This window comes from Talpa europaea (assembly GCF_964194135.1).
Source record: "Talpa europaea genome assembly, chromosome: 8".
Lineage (NCBI taxonomy): Eukaryota > Metazoa > Chordata > Mammalia > Eulipotyphla > Talpidae > Talpa > Talpa europaea.
The window spans coordinates 101669212-101691505 of NC_140075.1; the positions used below are offsets into that span (position 1 = coordinate 101669212).

General features: G+C 35.0%; 1 protein-coding gene across 2 annotated transcripts in view; it reads left to right on the forward strand.

Moving 5' to 3' along the window:
- EML5 (EMAP like 5) overlaps nucleotides 1–22294 on the forward strand; it is a gene marked incomplete at both ends in the record, with an annotated part of 117208 nt that overhangs the window by 20302 nt on the left and 74612 nt on the right. For both annotated transcript variants that reach the window (XM_084240585.1, XM_084240586.1), the window contains 6 exons: nucleotides 4998–5096; nucleotides 5392–5460; nucleotides 8175–8360; nucleotides 9626–9761; nucleotides 11034–11235; nucleotides 16376–16513. In XM_084240585.1, the coding sequence (XP_084096711.1) occupies nucleotides 4998–5096; nucleotides 5392–5460; nucleotides 8175–8360; nucleotides 9626–9761; nucleotides 11034–11235; nucleotides 16376–16513 (830 nt within the window). The remainder of the gene's footprint in view (nucleotides 1–4997; nucleotides 5097–5391; nucleotides 5461–8174; nucleotides 8361–9625; nucleotides 9762–11033; nucleotides 11236–16375; nucleotides 16514–22294) is intronic.

The window sequence follows — 22294 nt, forward strand, 5'->3', positions numbered from 1 at the left end:
TTAAATTACCTGTTATCAGTTGCAGAAACTCATGGGCTATATCTATGTCTATTAGGTTATTTAATCTTGAGTATTTTAGTGTGCTGGAAGTGGTTAATAAATACTTCTAATTCAGTTAGTGGACACATGCAAGATTTTGTTTGGGAATAAGATTAGGGGGCAATTTGGGATGCTAGATAGAAGCTTCTTTAACTGGTTTTCTTTCTGCCTATTTAGCTATTACTTCCTAATTATCTTCATAGGAATATTTTCATCTGTCTGCTTCTTAAATGTCAGTGTTCCTTGGGAGGTTTGTAGCATTCTTTTCTTTTATTCCCTCTGGGTGGTTATTTAGATCCATGACTTTAACCCCCATGTCAGTTAAGAGTAGCCATAGCTTCTTTCCTCAACTCTGGATACCACCCCCTTGGAAGGTCCTATAGATATACTGTATACTACACGTTTCACGTTTGTTTCCTTATTCCTACTGTATCAAAAACAAACATAAAACATCTACCTCTTTCCTGGTTTTTGACTACATCTCCAGCCACCTCTCCTGTCGTTTCCTCCCCTCAGTTACTCTGAATTACTAGCTCTGTCCTGAAAGCACCATTGTCTGTCTTGGTGTCCTTAGTTCTGAAAAGTGCTTCCTCTTACTTTTCTACCTGTCTCCTCTATTTTCCAAGGTATGGTTCAAATATTACTTTTACTGGAAAACTTTATCTTCCCTGTCATTTACCAAGGCTTCAAATGTTAGAAAAGATGGTGAAGTAAAAACTGCTAACAGTCTAGAAGAAGAGATAGTATTTGCTTGGCTATTTCCATCTCTTTTTTCTTTGCTATTGCTTAACATACTTAGGAAGTGTGCCCAGAGGAAGTGTTCCTAGGTCTCTTGTTTCTGTTCTACAGAGCCAGATGTTTGGAGGGTCTGTTCGGACACATGGAGTTTTAAAACTTTTAGCTGATTGTGATTTGCTGTGTGTGTGTGTGGGAAGCTGAGTCAGGGAAGAGGTTGTGTTAGAAAGGACGGTGTCCCTCTGACTTGTCTTCACTTTACACTGGAGAAATTTTAATCCCCGTACTGTGTGTAGGGATTAGAAGGGGTATCTTCTTTTTAGCTAGTTCACAAATATTGAAGGCTCAGGAGGAGCAAATCAACCTCTTGTTCCCTCGGACTTTCCGCTAGTCTGAGTTGGTGGAGAATCATAACAAACTATATTCTGTATCTTTTTATGTGCGCTTTCACTTACCTATTTGGGGGATTTAAATAGTAATTCTACTTTGCAGAAGTTGTTTCTAAGTGGGTACTAGAGGGCATTTCTCATTCAGACAGGTAGAGGACATGGATTCTTAATGCGAATTATGGTTATGGTGAACTTATAATGATGTTACCAGGCATTTATCAGTATAGCATTAACCATATTCTTTTCTGACGCCTTCATAGATATACATTTGTTAATTATCATATTAACCCTATGAGGTACTTCTCCTGTCCCCACTTAATAGGTTAGGAAACTAAGGTACAGAGCAATTAGATAACTGCCTCAGGTCATCCAGTTGGTGAGAGATGGAGCCAGTGTTCTGGCATACGCAGGCAGATCCCAGAACCCATGTTGTACACTGGAGATGGCTGATAAGTAAATATTTTCAATTTTGTGGGTCACATGGTCCTTGTTGCAGCAACTGTGGCATTGTAGTATGAAAGCAGTGCTAGATGGCCTGTGAAAGAATGGTTGTAACTGTTCCAGTAAAACTTGATTCTCAAAAACAACATACAGGCAGAATTTGACCTATAATTGCTGACCCCTATTTCTAAACTAGTGCTTTCGAAGTGTGTGTTGATCCTTTTTGTGATTTCTTCTTTGACTCTTTAGTTACTTGGAAGTATATTGTTAATTTCCACGAATTTGGAAGGTTTTCTTTATAACTTTCTGTTATTCTGATTAAATTCTGTTTTCATAAGAGAACATATTTTAATAAAAAAAATTTTTAGGCTTATTTTTGTGATTCAAAATTTTGTAATCTTCATGTTTCATTGGCACCTGGAAAGGTTGTGAGAAGAAAACATGTATTCTGCTATTTCCTTTCTCTCCTTCTATTTATTGTGCTGTTGTTACCATTACTTCTGCATATTTTGCAAACCCCGTAATAACTTATTTTTGCTTTATCCAGTTTTAAAAGAAATTTAAAAACAAGAAAAAAGTCTCTATTTGGCATTTCTTTTTTCCTGAGGAAATTTCCATTGTCATATTTTGTAGTAGTATATGTTGTTTGATGATGAACTTTCTCACCTTTTGTTTGCTTGAAAAAGACTTTATTTTGACCCAATTTGCAAGAGATATTTTGCTATGTAAACAATTCTTTGTTGATATTTTCCCCCTAAGTACTTTATTTTTTTTTTTTTAAGATTTATCTTTATTTATTTACTTATATAAGCACTGGGTACAGTCAGAAGCACAGGAGGGCGAGAGATTTCTCCAGAGCCAGAGCGGGGAGCAGAGCAGGCAGAAGGACCAAAGTACACTGCTGAGGGGAGCAGCGGGCGGCAGGAGAGGTCTGCGCGCCATGTGGGACCCTCCTCCAGTGGCTGGGGAGCAGCCGGGGATCGAACCGGCGCTGCAGAGGCTGCGGGCAGCTTCGCAACCCAGCACTCAACTGCTGCGCCACCGGGGAGGCCCCCCCCTAAGTACTTTAAAAAGTTTATTCATTTCCTTCTGACTTGAATAGCTTCAGATGAGAAACCTGGAATAATATTTGTTCCTTCATACTTTAGTTGTCCTTTTTTATTTGACTGCTTGTAAGATTTTTCTTTTAAGCATTAGTTATTATCCTTGGAAATCTTTGAACTTTTTCATTTTAACAGTTAATGCCCTAATTTAAATCATACCTGTGATTCTTGGTTCTGTTTTTATTCATTGATTTTTCTGCTGGTTATTGGCCACAATTTCCTTTCTTCACATGTACAGTATTTTTCTTTTTTAATTGAATGCTGGACATAGTACATATTACATTCTGAATGCTGGTTTTTGCTGTATGCCTTGAAAATGTTTTGTTCTGGAAGATAGTTCCTTGTGACTCAATTTGACCCTTGGGAAAAAATGTGCTTTCTAATTTTTGGGGGGGTAGTGGGGGGGGCAGAACTAGAGTAGCTTTTCATCCAGGATGACTGGTTTAACCTTACTTGTAAGGTGTGAACTTCTTGGGATGCCTACTAAAGAGATTTCTCTACTACTGGGGATTTAACTGACCCTGATCTCTTGTGATCTCTGGGAATTGTTTGGTTTTAGGTCTCATTAATTGTTCTTTTATCAGATTTTGTTTTTTGTGTGACCTCATTAATTTCATGCTGTGCTTGCAAAGATGTTTGGGAGTGCTTTCTTTGCTATGGAAATTCTAAATAGCGTGGCCTGAACTCTGGAGTCCACTTTTGGGATGGGGGTTGCTGTTAAATAGCCTCCATTTAAAATTCTAATAACCCTCCAAAGGTAAGACACAAATCTCTAATTTTTATTTAAAATTTTGGCCATATGTACTAATTTTAAGAAATAGTTATTTTCCAATATTTGTGAAGACAGTGGGAACCTTTATTGATTTAATTTTTCAATCGTTCTTTACTAACTCCTGTAGTTAAAACATACCTTAAATTTGCATTTTTATGGATGTGGAGTCCACCTTTTTGTGCTGTGGTCTGGAAATTGATTCTAGGTGAATCTGGGGCTGTCTTTCCAGGTTCACAGTGCTTCATTTCCTGTTATGAATTTATGGAAACTTTAGTTTCATGTATTTTGTGTAGTTTCCTAGTTGTTTATGATAGGAAGGCAACTTCAGACCCAGATATTGCTTCTTGGAGGGACTTACATCTAACATGTTTCTTAACCTCTCTCATACTTTCCATCTCTCCACTTCTTTTCAAGTGTCTGTTCATCCCCCACTTACCTCTTCAATTTAACCTTTAGTATAATTTTTTTTTTCTACTTCTAGAAATACTTCTGTGTGCTTCTCCAGATCTGCTTGGATACTTTTTATAGTCCATTCTTTGCTTAATTTTATTTTTCTGTTCAGATTAAGCTTGTTTTGCATTATTTGAAAATTTCAGTGTCTGATGTTTTTTGCAGCACTGGTTTTGCTGTGACAGTTCTCAGTCGTGATCCCTTATTTCTCATGGCTATTGGTAGGGGGAAGGGGCACTCATTATGTTCAGTTTTATTGATTTTCTACCTGTAGGAATTCTTTGAGAGGTGAATTGATGTTTCAATTCTCCACATATATTTTAGCCTAAGCTACTTTGTTGAAGGTGCTTGAAGACTGTAGCCCTTAGGACCACGCTGAATGAAATTTCCCACTTGAGAAATTCATGATTAATGTGGATTTAGGCCCTACAGGCTTGTCTTCACAGCTTTTCAGGGACATTTTTTCCTTCTTCATGTGTTGCCGCCCCTTCTGTTAAAAGTGATTTTTTCTTGTTTTCCCATATTCTGACACATTCACTGCTTGAGTCAAAATTCTACACTATAGATCGCTACCATGGATAGGTCCCAAGTTTATTTCTTAATTCCTGTTCAACCTATAGAACAAATATCAGGCTTATCAGGATTCCACTGATAAAGTGAATGTGGGCGCTCTTTTATCCTCCAGGATTCCCATGGGCAATCAGTTTGTTTTTGTTCTCAGATTTCTTAATTCCTTGACAGATCAGGAGTGCATCTAAAAAGATGTTTTTACATTTTACCTAGCATTCTAGTTTTTGCCAAGAAAGAGATTTTGAGTATTTTGTCAATCCTGTTGTTAGAAATATAAATCTTTCTTTTGTTACTTAATGTGAAAAACTGCACATATGTGCAAATATTAACAGGATAAAATGCATCCAGTGTTTATGAGGGCTATAAATATAAATGTGTAACATACACATTTTGATGTATATAAAATCCATGAATAGAATGTGTTTGCCATTTGTAATTTGGTTTCTCTTTGCTTTGTTTGCCCTTTTATTCCCTCCTGGACTTCTTGGACATAATCAGCGCTTGGTTTCAGTTGGACTTGATTCAAAGAATGCTGTTTGTGTTTGGGATTGGAAAAGGGGCAAAATGTTGTCTATGGCTCCTGGTCACACTGATAGAGTAAGCATTCTCCATTGGGGTTTCTAATGGGTACTGGATGGGCAAGTCAAAGGGTTTTATATTTCTGTGTTTAATACTTTGGATTTAATAAAGAGTGATTATGGAAATAATAAAAATAGTTTTATTATTTACGTAGTTTATTTCTCATAAGATTTGAGGAGTGTTATTCTGATTATTATTTACTGAAGGATAGTGTTTTATAATAGGTTGAGTTTTGGGCTGTTGATCTTTTATACAGTGTTCTTAAATGACTCTCAAAATAAGTATTTTAACCATGTATCTGATTTGTTTACAGATATTTGATATTTCTTGGGATTTGTACCAGCCAAATAAACTTGTCAGCTGTGGTGTAAAACATATCAAGGTACTCAAAGGGTCTTATTTTATAATAGTCATGTTTAGTCATTCTCTGCTGCTAAGTATATATTTCACTCTTTACAATTTTAGGATAGTTTTTGGATTCTGACTACTTATTTTAAAAATGTCAGTGTTTTTGATGTTCTTACCTACAGTCTAACAAATATTTATCAACAAGTTAGTATGTGTGAGGCACTGTAAGGAAGATAGGTCTGAGTAGGGACTTAAAAAAACCACTCTCCACAAAGGAATTCATAATCTAGTGAAGTGGGATTTACGTGTTCATCTTGATTCTCCATGGTTCATGAATAAAGTAAACTGCAGGAATAGGAAACCAAGTAAATGAAAAGGTTTCATTCACAGATAGAACAATTTGGTAGAAGCAGCATTTATAGAGTTGGCTCTGCCACGTACTAGCGATTGAACATAGGATAACTTGTTTACCCTCTTTGTGCTTTTTCTATACCGTAGAACTGTGACTGCCATTACTACCCTCAGAGAGCTGATGATTAAGTAAGGTATAATAGTATGTATTCAAGTGCACATAGTGCCTAGCACATGGTCAGCTTTCCTAAAGTGTTCTCTTTTCCTCTGTCTGTATTCTCTGGTTTGACCTCAGCCTTTGAGAGTCGCTCTTTACTTTGTTTATGAAAGGCCTGAGTTTTGTTTTATGATAGGTCAGATTTTGAAGTCCAGATAGTCAGTGGTACTATTCATTTTCATGTTTATAGTTGCTTTTAAATCACTGGTGCAAACTGAAAATCCTTTTCCTCTGAAAATACTTTTATGTCTATCTGATATGACAGTTCCTTGTATCAATTAATGCCTAGTAAGGCTCTGTGTTCATATTCTTCTTTTGATATGCTCATTTCAGTTTGCATTTTCTCCAAAGAATCTTTTGCTGCTGCTGTAATTCTGATTTTGATATTCTGGTACTGATTTGATAGATGGGTAGTATTAAGTCTTTATTTTTTCAGCAAATATTTGACGGCAAAAGACTCTGTGCTAGGCATACGGTAAATAGTTTAAGTACTAATAGTAGAGAGAAAATTTTTGTCTTGCTCACCAAAGATCAACAAGGTGATGTTTCACATGTACTTAGTATATATTATGTGCTTGATAAATTATTAACAAATTAATTAGTATGAAATCTTACTGCTGTTTTTATTATAAATAAAGCTAAAAGTTCCATTTTCAGATTAAAAAAAAACTTATCAAGTAAACTAAACACACTATATATTCACTATGAGTTACAGTTTTTTTTCCTTTGGGAGAAACAGTGACTAGTAGGGAGATGCTCTTCACATGCAATGAGGAAACTTAGTCCCCAAGATGCTCCAGCATTGCACTGAGCAGTACAGTAGCAACCACTACATATGTAGGTATCACAGGTTTTAGTTCTTTGCAGCTTCAGACTCTAAAATAAGTTCCTTAGGTCTTTAAATAATATCTTAAAGATAAGTATATAATATTTTAGTACTTTGATAATTAACTTACTATAAAGTTGAATTTGTTCTTTGGGTTTAATTTTCTTATGCAAAACTCTTTATGTTATATAACCCTACCTGGGCCCATTTTTGTTTATTTCTCTTTGCAAACCATTAAAATTTACCTGAATTCACATAAAATAATAAAAATCTTAAGTCGTGAAGATTTATGTTGACTTCCATATCTTCTCCCAGAAATGAACAAATCATTCCAATGTGTATATTATTTTTAAGCTTTACAAGTAAAGGAATTGCTCAACTTTGAAAATGTCAATGAGAGAAGCATCTAATCTTTTTAATTCATCTTTACTGTCTCCATCAGAGATTGAACACCAGGTTTGGTCCTTTTTCATACTATTGTATGCTGTCTTCATTTTTATGCTCACCCATACCCCCACGTTTTATGTAGTTTTCAGAAACTTAAGGCAAACATTTTTAAAAGAACCTAAGTCGTGCCTCCCTGGTGGCGCCTGGGTTAAGTCTCAGCACTGTCAAGCTGTCGCCAGCCACTGTGGCATGAGTTCAATCCCTGGCCAGCCAGGGAGGTGACCCACATGGTGCAGCAGAACTCTCCTGTCTCGCCTGCTGCTCCCCTCAGCAGTGTATTTCAGTGGATCTATCTGTTGCTCCCCACTCTGTCTCTGGTGAATCCTCTCTCCCCCACACACTTCTGGCCTGTACCCCAGTTCATGTATGCATAAATAAATGAAATAAATCTTTAAAAAATAACCTAGGTCAGTTCCCCTCTTATCTCACAGGTAAGGATTGAAACATGACTTCTGTAACATAGCCATTGACATTACTAGAATGAGGCTGTGAACACTGAAAGCTATAGTATCGCAAGGGAATTTCTTAGATAATTTAAATCTGTTGCTTTTAAAAAAAAGATTTACCTATGTATACAAGAATTGGGGTACAGGCCAGAGGTGTGGGGGTGAGGGATCCGCCAGAGACAGAGTGGGAAACAGAACAGGCATATTGATAGAAATACACTGCTGAGGAGAGCAGCGTGCAAGCCAGGAGAGGTCTGCCTCACCATGTGGGCAGCTCCCTGGCCAGGGATCGAACTCGTGCTTCAGTGGGTGCAGATAGCTTCATAGATTGCGTCTTAACCCCTTTCACCACTAGAGAGGCCCTAAATCTGTTGCTTTTAATATAGTATCAGAGTACTGAAATTGTTTTACCTTCTTTATAAGCATTGTTTGGTAATTTAATTATGTCATGTACCTTTTAGTTCTGGAGTTTGTGTGGAAATGCTCTGACTCCAAAACGAGGTGTCTTTGGTAAGACTGGTGACCTTCAGACAATATTGTGCCTGGCCTGTGCAAGGGATGAATTGACATATTCTGGTGCACTCAATGGGGATATATATGTTTGGAAAGGAATCAATCTTATACGAACAATACAGGGAGCTCATACTGTAAGTATATGTATTTTAAATACTTTGAAATGTTGACTACTTACCTGCTTGTTTTAAAACAAAAGTATACATAATAAACTCTAGTCAGTTCAACTATTTGAAAAATGCTATTCTAACTGAATTTGTTTTCAAGATTTCAATGAAGAAACATGTGCTTAGACATAGTCATTTATTAAATCAGTAAATTAATATTTTACTTAAACTATTTCTTTGGTTTGGTATCTTCCTCAAAGTTGTGTTGGAAAAAAACTAAATTCAACCTGAAAATATTCTAGATGAACTACATTAGAGAAATTTGAGGATGGTTGTAGGAAGAAAATACAATTTTTTAAATTTTAATACTACTGATTCATTAAGTAAATGGGAAAAGATTTCATTTTTATGCCTCACAAACTTTTTATAAAAATAAGTTATCAAATCAGAAAAAAAAGTTGTTAAAACTAAGTGTTTTTTGATCTGTGCTTTTTAGCATTTGGATTCTTCATATAGTGGGGGCAGCTAGAGAACACAGAGCTGCCACTTTGTCAGCAGCAAGATCTCATGGAGAAGCGTCCTGAATGCCTTAAAGAACCACTTGGAAAGGACTTTCTCTAAGCAAAATGCCTAAAGACTAGAAATACCAAAATCTTTTCCACAATATTGTAGAAATTCACATTTCACCATTAGTCTATAAAAATACCAGTTTCATCAAACAGAATGTGACTACTATTGTGAATTTTACTTGTCTTCTGGGTGAAAATAGTAACTTCGTATTTTAATTTTGATTCCTATCTGTTTTTGTCCTTTACTTGTGTTACTGTCACTAGATTTTCTTTATTCATTTATATATTAGGGATATTAATCTTTACACAGTCATGCACATTGTGGTCTGTTTGACTTTGCTTATGATAATATGAAAGTTTTTTTTTTTAATTTTGTAGCTTTTGCCATGCATTATAAGAGTTCTCAAAGCCCAAAGTTACATAAGTGTTCTTCTGATGCTCAAATATATTTTATTGATTTTTCTACACTTAGAATTTTGTCTATAGTTGATTTTTACACTTGGTATAAGGTGTAATTTTAATTTCTCTTGTTATGCCCATATCATTAAAATCACCTTGCAGATATATTAAATTCATTTATTTACGAAGGTTTATTTCTAAAAATTTTTGTTTTCTTACATACTTGTTTATTCATGTTCATCTCAACAGCTTTTAAAATGGGTTTCTACCTTCACATAGTGGACTGCTAAAAAGTATATTTTGTTAAATTTTATTCTTCTCTAGGCAGGAATCTTTAGCATGAATGCATGTGAAGAAGGCTTTGCTACTGGTGGCAGAGATGGTTGTATTCGTCTTTGGGATTTAACTTTTAAACCAATTACTGTGATTGACCTCAGGGAAACAGACCAGGGATACAAAGGTAATGACAAAAGACATGTGTCGTTAGTAGGCAAACTCTAGTGTCAAGGATTGTTCCTTTCAGTAAACATAAATCTATGTTTTGTAAATATAAATGAGACATATCCCCTCCATACTGTCTGTATTAAATTGAAATCCTTCTGTTGTAAGGAGAAATTTTATGTAAAAATCATCTAGGTTTACTGAGTTGACAAAGAGGTTCATATCTCTAATGCCTATTATAATGGTGCCTACAAAGAAAGAGATACTTGCTTTGGAAACATTGGACTTTGAAAATATTTTACTGTTAGAATGCTAAGTAACTACTTAGCAAATAAACCACTGAAAACAAAGTTCGAGGGTTGAGGGGACTTTTGTTCAGGATGATTTAAGTCCATGTAGATGTTTTTTATTCATCCTAATTTATCATCAATCAAGATATTTTTTTCTTGAAATTTTAGAAAATGGATGTGTTAAGACAAAATCTTTCACTATAAAAATACACATATTGTTCACAAGTGTGGCAATATAAAGAGTAGGACTGGAAGCTTTGTTGGTGTGTGTTTAAACCATGTTTTAATAAGTGTATCACAGTGGGCTACCTAATTAACCTCATCTGTAAAGTGAAGCGATAAAATAACAATCACATCGAATTAAAGAAGTTAATATGTGTAAACTGTTTAGCAAAGTCTGGCACATAATAATCAAGTAAATGTTAATTGTTACAGCATTTTCATTTATTTGCTGAATATTATTGTACTTTATAATTTACAAAATAATTTACTTTTCTTATTTGATCCTGACAGTCACCTTGTGAGGTACACAGTACCTTTATGTGGTCTGATTATATAGATGAGAAAAACACTAGCTTTTCTGAGGTTGCAGAAGGTCTGTGGAGTACACAGAAAAAGCAGAAGTTTCTCTTAATGATTTTATGAGCAGACCAAAGAAGTGAAATACAGACACATGAAAAGTCAGATTGCAAGAGAAAAGTAATTCTATTAAGGATAATTACTTTTTTGATTGATGCAGACCACTAATATAAAACTTTGGCTGAGAAAGTGGTCAGATTATCACTGAGATTGTTTAACAAGGAAGAAGAGTGTATGTCTTAAAAGATGGGAAGAAATTAGGTATATGCAAAGAGGGAAATATAATTCCACGTAGAAAACAATATGGATCATTGACAAAGACTTGCAGATATATTTTACATAAAAGGTATAGACATTATTGATATAGGGAGATTGACATTATATTACGGAGGTGATGTTAAATACGATTCACTTTTGACTAGGTTTGTCTGTGAGAAGTGTTTGTTGGCGAGGTGACCACATTCTAGTTGGAACACAGGACAGCGAAATTTTTGAAATTGTGGTGCATGAAAGAAATAAACCTTTCCTAATTATGCAAGGGCATTGTGAAGGTGAACTTTGGGCACTTGCTGTCCATCCTACTAAGCCCTTGGCGGTGACTGGAAGTGATGACCGTTCAGTCAGGTAAGCGGATCATAAAGTAGCTGCATAGGCTAGAATTTATCCTTAGATAAACATAAGAAAAACTTAAAATTCTCATGAATTGGTGGTGGAAATTTCACGGGGACTACACCTGAGAGGAGAAAGCATACATTGTACAAGAATAATATAAAAAATATATGAAACTTTTAAAAAGTAAAAAGAAGTCTTAGATTTTAATTTTATTAGGTTGTGGTATAACAAAGAACATAACTAATAGTACTTAGAGTTAATAGAATTAACAATTATAAGATTTGTGTTTTTCTCTTAAAAATGAAAACTGGAGTTTGTTCCATGTCAGGATGTGCAGAGCTACTGCCACCCTTTAAACAGCTTTACAATATTCTACTGCTTGGGTTTGTTGTAATTTATCAACTAATTTATTATTAGTGGGAGTTTAGGTTCTTCCAGTTTTGTGCTATTATAAATGCAGTTCTTACAATGATTATCCTTATACCTATGCCATTTTTGTACATGTGTAAATACTTCTATCTCCTATGATAAGTTTTCTTTATTTAAAGGATATATGCATTTTAAATTTTGATAATGCCTTACACAGTGGTGATAAAAATTTACCTCTCTATCACATCAGTAAGCTATAATAGTACTTGTTGTCTCATACTCTTGCCAGACTATTACCTAGAATTTGAAAAATGATATCATTTGTGTTGAAAACATGCCTTTCTCTCATATTGAAGGCTATTGAGTATGTTTTCATACATTTGGAAAATTACTGTATTTCCTTTTCTATGCCTTTTCTCATGCCTTATTTAAAACCTAATATCAGAAATTCATCAATTTGTGGTTTAACAAGCCCCAAGTTTCAATGGTGTACACTAAAGTTTGAGAACTACTGGTCAGTGATAGGAGTTAAGATAATTTTACCACTTTTTCATCCTTCCACCCCCCCCATTTCATCTGTACATATTTTCCATTTGTGTTTCAAAAGGTAACTCTAGATATCCCCAAAGTATTTTCATCACACACCATTCCTTTTGCTTCTTAGAATTAGGATCAGTTAAAGTCCATACATTGTAATTGTTTACTCATGTTTTAAAATTTTTTAAATTCTGAGATTTTTTTAGGCACTTTCCCCCTTAATCCCATTCCCCCCCCAATAAAACTTTACCACCACAAAAACTGTATATCTATTTTTTTGTACCATGTCTCTTTAAAGAGTCACACACCATTTTAATAATTAATATTTTCATCTCTAAGAACTATTTTTTTAATCGCCCTGAGACAGCATTGCCCCTATTGAGAATACATACTGAGAGATCTGTTATTTTATTAAGCATTTCAAATGGTAGTTATTATGGCTTTATCATTCATCATTCTGTTAACTACCATATTTCTTTCTGGAAATATTACTTTATAGAGAATGTCTCCTCATGAACTCTGGTTATCCTGGATTCAATTTGTAGAGGAAAAACAAGAGTCCCTAGTTCTTTCCCATTTACTAGTTTTTACAATAATTAATTCCCTAGAATCCTTTCCATGATCTAGTCACATTTCTTGCCATATTTTCCATAGGGTTATAGATCTTACATTATTTTTAACAGTTCTCTGTATATATTGTGGATATTAAGTGTTTATAAGTTGCAAGTAACTTTCACCAATTTGTTACTTGCTTTTTTACTTTGCAGAGATTGTTTATTGTCATGCATCAGTTTGTTGTTACTTATTTTGTGCAGCTGAATTTATCAGTATTTTCTGTTATAATGTCTGAGTTTCTATCATAGATAACTCTTCCCCAAGCTTAAAAAGTTTTCCAATATATTCTTTTATTTTAATTTTTTGTGTTTAATTCCTAACCCGTAAAATTTTGTGTAAGAACTGAGGTGGGATGCACTTAATTCTTTCCAGATTGCTGCTGATTTTTCAAGTGGTATGTTAGTCGTTCATGCCATTATTGTGCTGCTGTTTTATGGTGTGGAGATGCCCCATTTCTGCCCAGAAGGAAACTCACTGTGAGCTAGACAAGTCAGGATTATCTGCTTCTTTTCCTGACAAAAACTCACAGGACTGACAGTGGTTAAATCTACAAAAGCAAATGTAGTTCACTATTAGTGCTATTGATTCAAAAACCCCATGGTTCAATTTTTTTTTTTTTTACAGAATACTTGCTAAAGAATAAACATGAATAACCATAGACTTTAAATACCTTCATTTCCATAAGATTTGTAAATTTGTCCTTTTTTTTTACTACCCTCTGATGCCAACTTTATATTGTATTGGATTAGTGCTTTCTCAATGCCTTTGTAAGTACTCTAGCCTGCAGTTGTTTCATATACATCACTCATAGACGCTCATCTTTCATCACTGCAGACTTGGCATTGGCTCCTGAAGAAAACAAAAACTGAGTAGTATTGGTAACAGCTGTTGACTTATCGAGATTCAAGAAAAACCACTCAAAATCATTTGCCTTGTTTTTTAATTAACTGTTGGTATTGTTCCTAAAACCTTCAACACATTGAACATGTGTTCTCACTGAAAGGCTAATAGTCTTAACCAAATTTATTTTCTTAGACACATTTCTTTAACTGCTGCAGTCCAAAATGATTCAGTTAATCCATTACCAATAAACAGTTTTCCTTGCTTGGCTAACAAATGAACTTCTCAGAAGCTTTTGTTGAAACCACATTTTAATTTTTTAATTTGTAAAGAAATTCTACTGCGAAAGAGGTATTTTAATTTTTCTGACCATTGCTCTCTTGTGAGTTAAAAAGATTGTGTGTTTCAAAGGCCTATGGTGATGGTTCACAGATGGTGTGGTGGTGGGAGATTTACATGACTGACGGACTACACATGACTGAAGGACTCAATTACTGTACAAAAATAAGCAACAATATAGGAAAATTTTAAAAAGCAAATAAAAAAATCAAACAAAAATATTGTGTGCTTAGTCTAGAAATATAAATGTATATTTGTATTTTTTTGGGTAGCTATAGTATCACTGAATTAACTATCTAATTCAATGGCAACATAATCCACTAAGCCTTAAAAATGTAACATTCACAGTTCACTTTTCTCCTCTATTTTTGTTTTGACACTATGAGTATGTACTGAAAAAAAAATAAAATTTCACTGTATGAAAAACATGTAGCACTCAAAATTTTGCCAAGTTGTCTCTATGTTGCTACAATTTGTGGTGTTCCAAAGAAGTGCAAAGTGATGTGAGCCTCACATTCGCTCATGTTTGCAACTACCCAACTCTGCCTCTGTGAAAGCCGCCATACACAGTATGTAAAGAAACAAGTGTGGCTGTGTTCCCATATAAATTAATTTTATGGACCCTGAAATTTAAACGTCATATTATTTTCTCAAAGTATTGGTCTTTTAATATTTTTTTCACCAATTAAAAAATAGCATTCTTAGCTTGCAGACTGTATAAAAATAGGCAGTGGGTCTGAAGCTATCTGCAGCCACTGTAGCACGTGTTCAATCCCCAGCCACAGAGGTGACCCACATGGCGTAGCAGACCTTTCCTGACTGGCGTAACAGACCTCTCCTGACTCGCCTGCTGCTCCCCTTAGCAGTGTATTTGAGTCCATCTACCTGTTCTACTCCCCACTCTGTCTTTGGTGAATCTTCTCAACCCCCCCTTTACCTCTGACCTGTACCCCAGTTCTTGTATGCATAAATAAATAAATCTTTAAAAAATAATAATAAAAATAGGCAGAAAGCCCAGGCTGTGATTTGCTGACCCCTGTAGAACATATACTCTTCAATAAATATCATATTTGATGTAAAACACTGAAAGTTTTCCTTTGAAATCAGGAAGATGATACCTACCTTCACCAGTATATATTCAGCTATGAACTAGAAGTTTTTGTCAGCATAGTAAGATTCATATATATGTGTGTGTATATATATATACACATATATATATATATCCCTAGAGGTATATTAATATTTAGAGAGGGATATTTACATGCACATCTATCTAAATATATGTAAATATAAGGTGTAATACTATATTCATATAGGGATATATATGGATATTTGCATTGGAAAGGAAGACAGCTGTCATTTGCAGGTGTGATGCTTGTATATATAGAAAATCAAAAGGAGGGCCTCACTGGTGGTGCAGCGGTTGAGCGGCCCGGCTGCGAAGCTGTCCGCAGCCTCTGCAGCACCGGTTCGATTCCCCACCAGCCAGGGAGAGCCCCACATGACGTAGCAGACCTCTCCTGCCTCGCCCGCTGCTCCCCTCAGCATCGTCTTCGCTCAGTGTGCCAGTTCTGCTCCCCGCTCTGGCTCTGGTGAATTCTCTCACCCTCCCTAGCTTCTAACCTGTACCCCAGTTCTTGTATAAAATAAATAAATCTTTAAAAAAAAAAGAAAATCAAAAGGAAAAATACAGAGAAATTATTGTAATTAAAACAAATTTAGCAAATATGGACATAAAATTAATAAATAATTTTTTTCTAAAATAACATTTTTTAAAAATACTGCTATAAAGAACATTTTTAAAAATCTCCTTAGTTTTGCCCATCTATTTCTAATCTCCTGGGATAGATTCTTGTTTACTAAGTTATATCCTTTGTTTTTGTCCTATATTTAAACTTGTACTATTTCAGAGATACCCCACACATTTTGATATGAAACAGTTTTCAATTTCAAAATATTGACTATTTTTCATTAGGATTTTGCCATTGTCCTTTAGGTTATTTAGAAGCACAATTCATAATTTTAAAACAATGGGTATTTTCTACCTACTTGTACTTAACTCTACTAACCTGTTGTAGATTTCTAGCATAAGACTGAATTTACATATTCTTGAATGCTATTCTTGAAAAATTTTATGTATATATATCCCCTTTAATTGGGGTAGAAATCATCTGCCTATGAAATGAATGCATGACAAAATGAATGTCATTTACACTGTTTTAAAAAGATTCAACTTCATTTTAATCATAATGAAGCATGAGCTGTATTCTTATTTTCATAGATAATAATTTCTTGCCACAAAGGATACAGTTAAAATATCTGAAACTGTTTTACTGAAATATTATTTTAATTAAATATTCTTCATCCATAGGATTTCTTTTTTTTAAAAAAAAAGTGTACCATTTTTAAGCAAACATTAGTTAACTTTTTTTACTTTAATTAAATGTCACAGGATATGGAGCCTAGTAGACCATGCACTAATAGCAAGGTGTAACATGGAAGAACCAATCCGTTGTGCAGCTGTGAATGTAGATGGAATCCACCTTGCCCTTGGAATGAAGGATGGCTCATTCACTGTACTTAGAGTAAGGTATGGCATTAAGGTAGAAAGAGAAGTGAATAATTTTTTGAGATAGAATATGTAATACTCATTGTTTTCACCTAATTCCTTTTGATCGCTTCATTTTTAATATATATATTCAGATACTAATTTCAATAGTTATATGTTTATAAAGGGGCCTCCCTGGTGGCGCAAGGGGTTCAGCACCGAACTAGGAAAACAGTCCACAGCCTCTGCAGCACAAGTTTGATCCCCGGCTGGCCAGGGAGCAACCCACATGGCGTAGCAGACCTTTCCTGACTCGCCCACTGCTCCCCTCAGCAGTGTATTTCAGTCATTCCTCCTGTTCTGTTCCCCACTCTGTATTTGGTGAATCCTCTAACCCCCCACCCCCTGCACATCTGGCCTGTACACAGCCCAGTTCTTGTATGCATAAATAAATAAAAATTTTTAAAAAATATGTTTATAAAAATCACTTTAATAGAAAATTAACCCAAAAAAAACTTTGACTTTGGGAACATGATTAAAAGATTAATGGCTAAAATTTTGAGATATAAATTTGGGTCCTAACTTCCATTCCTTAATAGTATTAATTTTTAGTAATGGCCTCTGCCATGGAAATTGGGAAGGACCTCCGGGCTTAACAGTTGTGGTGAATGGTTTGTAGTTGTTATTAGCAACCTTATGCTTTGGGGGGGAAATGCCTGCATCCCAGAGTAGTTAGAAAATTTTAAAGAATTTGTTAAAGCAGTTAACATCTTGTGTTGGATTATAGACATTGTATGTTCACTTGAACTCTATGCAGCCATTAAAAGATTTGATAGAGGGGCCTCCCTGGTGGTGCAGGCGGTTGAGCACAGTGCTGTGAAGCTGTGCGCAGTCTCTGCAGCACAGGTTCGATCCCAGCTGGCTGGGGAGCAACCCACATGGCGTGGCAGACCTCTTGTCTCACCTGCTGCTCCCCTCAGCAGTGTAGTTCTGTCAGTCTGCCTGTTCTGTTCCCCACTCTGTTTCTGGAGAATCCTCTCACCCTCCTGCACATCGGCCTGTACCCCAGTTCTTGTATAAATAAAAAAAAAAATCTTAAAAAAAAAAGATTTGATATAGATCCATGCATGTTCAGAAGGATGAGTATTTATGAAATCTTTTTTTTTTTTTTTTGCCAGCTTAGTAAATGGTAGTACCATTCACCAACTGCCAATGCAGAAACCTTTAATTCATTTCTTTCTTCTTGATTTTGTGTAAAGTTTAGTGGTGTTAATTACGTTTACATTGTCATGCTGCCAAGAATTGAAAATGCATGTAAAACACCTTAAGGATCCCTGTCATTCATCTGGTGTGTATTAAAAATAATGATTAAGAAAATTATGCATTTACTTGCCCTTATAATTATTGTAAGCAAGAAACTGGCGAATGAGTTATCTCTAATAAGTCAGTATGTTAGCAATTGAGTCAACGTTGCTGATTGGATTTTTGGGATAGTTATTATTACTATATTGATTGCCTTTGTAGTTTAACCACAGAACTCTAACTCACGAAATACTCTTAATTCTTGTTAGTTTACCTGGTCACTATTTCTTCTTGGTTTGCTGCATATATTCTCCATGTTATAAAGCAGGATTCAAAAGAATGACAGTACTATAGTATCCTCACAAGGAGTGATTATGGTGTGGTTGAAGGAAACTGTACAAATTAGAATCTAACACACTGATTCTTAAATTGAGGTATAAGGTAATGTGCCCAGGTAAAATCAGATTACTTCTTAAAACAGCTTTTTCCTTCTGATAAAATTTTATATTAAAAGAAAATATTGTGGAGGCAAATGAAAAATTGCAAATATTTTTCATATTAGAAAATAACATAGTGTGTATGTATGGAACTTTGACTTGTAGGGGGGTATATGGTATTATCGGTGCCAAACTACTCAGAGGCACTTACTCATTCTTAGGAATAGTTAGGGAGACCTCAGTGGAAGAGTTTGATAAGCACCGTTAGTAAATTATGCTGAAGGACATAGGGTGTTCTTCAGGGTATGTGGTAGACTTTATTTATGAAAACATTAACTTTGCCATTTTAAATTCTACAAGTGGCTAGCCATTTGCCTCTTCCTGACAATGTCAGAAAGTTATATCAACTTTAGAAGAATTAGGATAGCTTTTATATAGCCACATTCATTTATTTTTTTTTAAATCAATCTCTTTATATTTTGTCTGCTCCATTTCTTAGGAATACTATTTCAAAAGTTCTTTCCTGGCTTGGAAAAAACTCTTTGTATATGTCCTTTATTTTTTCACATCAAAGATTCTTTGTTACCCCCTCCCAAAAGTACTATTAAAACATGCTGATAAAGTTCCTACCTCTGTAATCACATTGCTACTCTCCTCTTTCCCAGTAAAATTCCCCCATACTGACTATTTACATTCTTTTAATTTATCAACTTCCTACCCCATTCCATTTTAGCGTTTTCCTTCATATGTTTACAATGAAAAACCCTCACTGATATTACCTTCTGTTACTACTAGGAGACATTTTTCAGTTCTCATTTAGCTTGATTCTTAGCAATATTTAACCCTCTTAACCACTTGTTCCTTCTCAAAACATTCTTTTTCCTGGTTTGGGGGCATTAATTCTTTTTCTCTTTTCAGCCTACGTCTCTAGCCCCACTCTCTTCATAGGGTAATTATTATTATTATTATTTTTTGCCTTTCAGTGTATGTTGGAGAACCTCAAAGCTCAAACTTTCTGCTATTTTTACTCTGTATTTTTCTCTCTAGTAATCCTATCTTGTCTCTAGCCTGATGATCTCTGATGCATAGCTCTAGCCCTGATCTCTTCTTAAACTCCAACATGCACATCCAGCTGCTTATTTAATATCTCATGAATGTCTCAAAGACATCTCCAGTTCATTTTACTATGTCCAACTCAAGGTTCTCCCTCCCAAACAGATCTGTCCTAATGAGTGACATCATTGTCCAAGTTCTTGTTTAAAAACCTAGGACATCCTCAATACCTCTCTCTCGTTGATTTTGCTTGCCTGGAGCATTTAAATGAATGGTTGTGAGTACAACTAGATTTACAATATCTTTAATGTATACTTTGTATTTCATACTATAGTAAGTATAGACTATAATATATAATTGCATATATATATAATCATTTACTTCTTTCTGAAGTCTGAGCCCACCATCTGTAGTAGCCTTCTAACTGGTCTTGATTCTACTATTATAATTCTTCAATTTTTTTTTTATGATCAAACCAAATGAGTGATCTGATTCATCCTACCCTAATTTAAACTTACTAATTAGGACTAAAAATCTTAGCATTATGTATGTGTTTCTTTTATGGTTTTCCCTCAGCTTCCTTCATTAAATTCATTGCACACCAAAGCCTCCTTTGCTTGTGTCATTACAATTACACTGGCTTCCACAAGCTAAGCTTGAATAATTTCTCTTGCCATGAGCTTTTTCACATACTGTTATCTCTGCTGGACTATGGTTCCTTTTCCTCCCACTTCCTACCTTATGCTGAGCTAAATCCCACTAATTCATCAAAATGAAGTTTAAATTCTCTTTCCTTTAATCTGTCTCTGCTAACTCCTTCTGCTGGGGACGGTTCTCTTATATACTCTGATGAAAACTGTATTTCTTTACAAAGGTGTAACATGCTAATGAGTATGAGTATGAGTATTCCTAGCCGCAGGCTTCCCTCTGCTTCTTAAAGAAACCATAGAAATCATATTGAATTAAGTCAGAAGACTTAATTCAGAATGTTTTTAATAAATGTTCGTTTAACAGTTTTCTTTCCCACAAGTTTATCAAATAAACTTCATGAGAGAAGATAGTCATGTAATCAATAATGTTGAAATGATATTTGCATATTACAAAATCATCAGTCAGTCAGAATCTCTGTCCCTATCACTGTTTTTATAGTGTATGTGTGTGTATGCATGTGCACACGCACACAGGAGCATGATGGCTCATGTGTTGGTAGGCAGGGACATGATGGCAGAAAGCAAGAGACAATCTGGAACATAAGCCAAACTTGTTTCTCCTTAATTGGGAACAGTTGGTAAAGAAAGTGGAGCCCTTTAGGCACTGTTGGTGGGGAAGTCAGTTGGTATAGCCCCTATGGAAAACATAATGGAGATTTCTCAGAAAATAAAACTACCATATGATCCAGTAATCCTGTTTCTGGGTTTGTACCAAGGAATATGAAAACCCTAAATAAAAAAGATAAATGTTTATTGCAGTATTGTTCACAATACCATGATACAGAAACAATCCAAGTGCCTAACAACAAATGATTAGATAAAGAAGATGTATATATACACAATGGAATACTACTCAGCCAGAAAATAGGTGAAGTCTTGCCATTTGTAGCAAGATGCATGGAACCAAAGACTATACTAAGTGACACAAATCAGGAGAAAGACAAATGCTATATGATTTCCCTCATTTGTGGTGTATAAAGAAAAAAAAGCAATTGAACTAACAAAACAAAAACAAACCTTTAAACTTTGACAAAAGAATGATGGTTACCAGAGGGGAAGGAAGGAGCAGGAAATAGAGGGAGTTGATTGGTTGATGATGGGCAGGAGGTGACATGTATACAGTTGCCGAGGTGAGAAGTGTATATCTGGAAACTACACAGTGATATAACTAATGTTACCTCAACAGTCACTTAAAAAATGGCAGCATTAAGTCTCTGGAACAAAAAAGCTATAAAAAAAAAAAAAACACCAAAATAATTCTGGAGAATTTTCCAAGGGCATTCTAATTGATGTTTGTAAGGTGAGAATTGCTATTTTAATAAAGGAGACATAAAAAGTAAAGCTATCAAATAATGCTTTGGTTGTTTTTTTTGGTTTGGTTTGGTTTTTAACATTTTAAAAAGGACAGGTTTACTAGGAAAAGAGAAAGAAAAAGAGACACCCCCAAAGTCACAGGCAGTCAGGAGAGCTTTCTTTTTGTTTTCTTAAAAATCTTACCCCACATAGATATAAATAGATGAATAGGAGAATGGATGGAAAGATAGATAATAGAGCAAAGGGAAATTAAACATGTAGATTTAATTAAAACTTGAAGGAGAGAAGGGAAAGGTAGAGGCAGCTACACAAGTCTGTGCTTGGAAGGGGACCTTGCAAGTTGAAGGTTCTAAGGCAAATAAGTCAGCCAGAAAATCTTTTTTAGAATATAGTGTTTTGTGGGTTTTTTTAATTTGATCACCGTTTTAAATTAACGGGTTGATTTCCCGTTCTTTCCTTATGATTAACACCAGATCCAAACTTGTTGGCAACATATCCGCTCCCTTACATGTTGTCTTCCATTTTATTTCTTTAACCCATCAATCATTACCCACTCATTCTGGTGCTCGCATTATGTCATCTACTATGTTTCTAATGTGCTATATACCTGCCTTCTTCTATGCTTGTGTTCATGCTGTATCTTCTTCCTGGAAAATCTTCCCGCCCTTTTTATACCTAGCTGACTCCTCAGGTTTTATGCTCAAAATAGATGTCATTCTTCCTTGTTCCCTTACTATCTTCTAGAAAGTCATGCAAACCATTTGAGCGCTCAACCACATTGTATCAATCATAAAATTTATATCTCACAGAAGAAGGGGTGCTTGTATCCCTAGTGCCTAGAACAAAGTTAAACTAGTATTAAGTGTTACATAAAGAAATTTAAGTTTGATTGCTCTAAATTGTCCCTCTAAAACTTTAGTAGTTACCAGAAGGGAAGCGGAGGAGGAGGGTGGGTAAACTGAGAAAATGGGACAATGGTGTAATGAAGGGATGAAGTTGGACTTTTA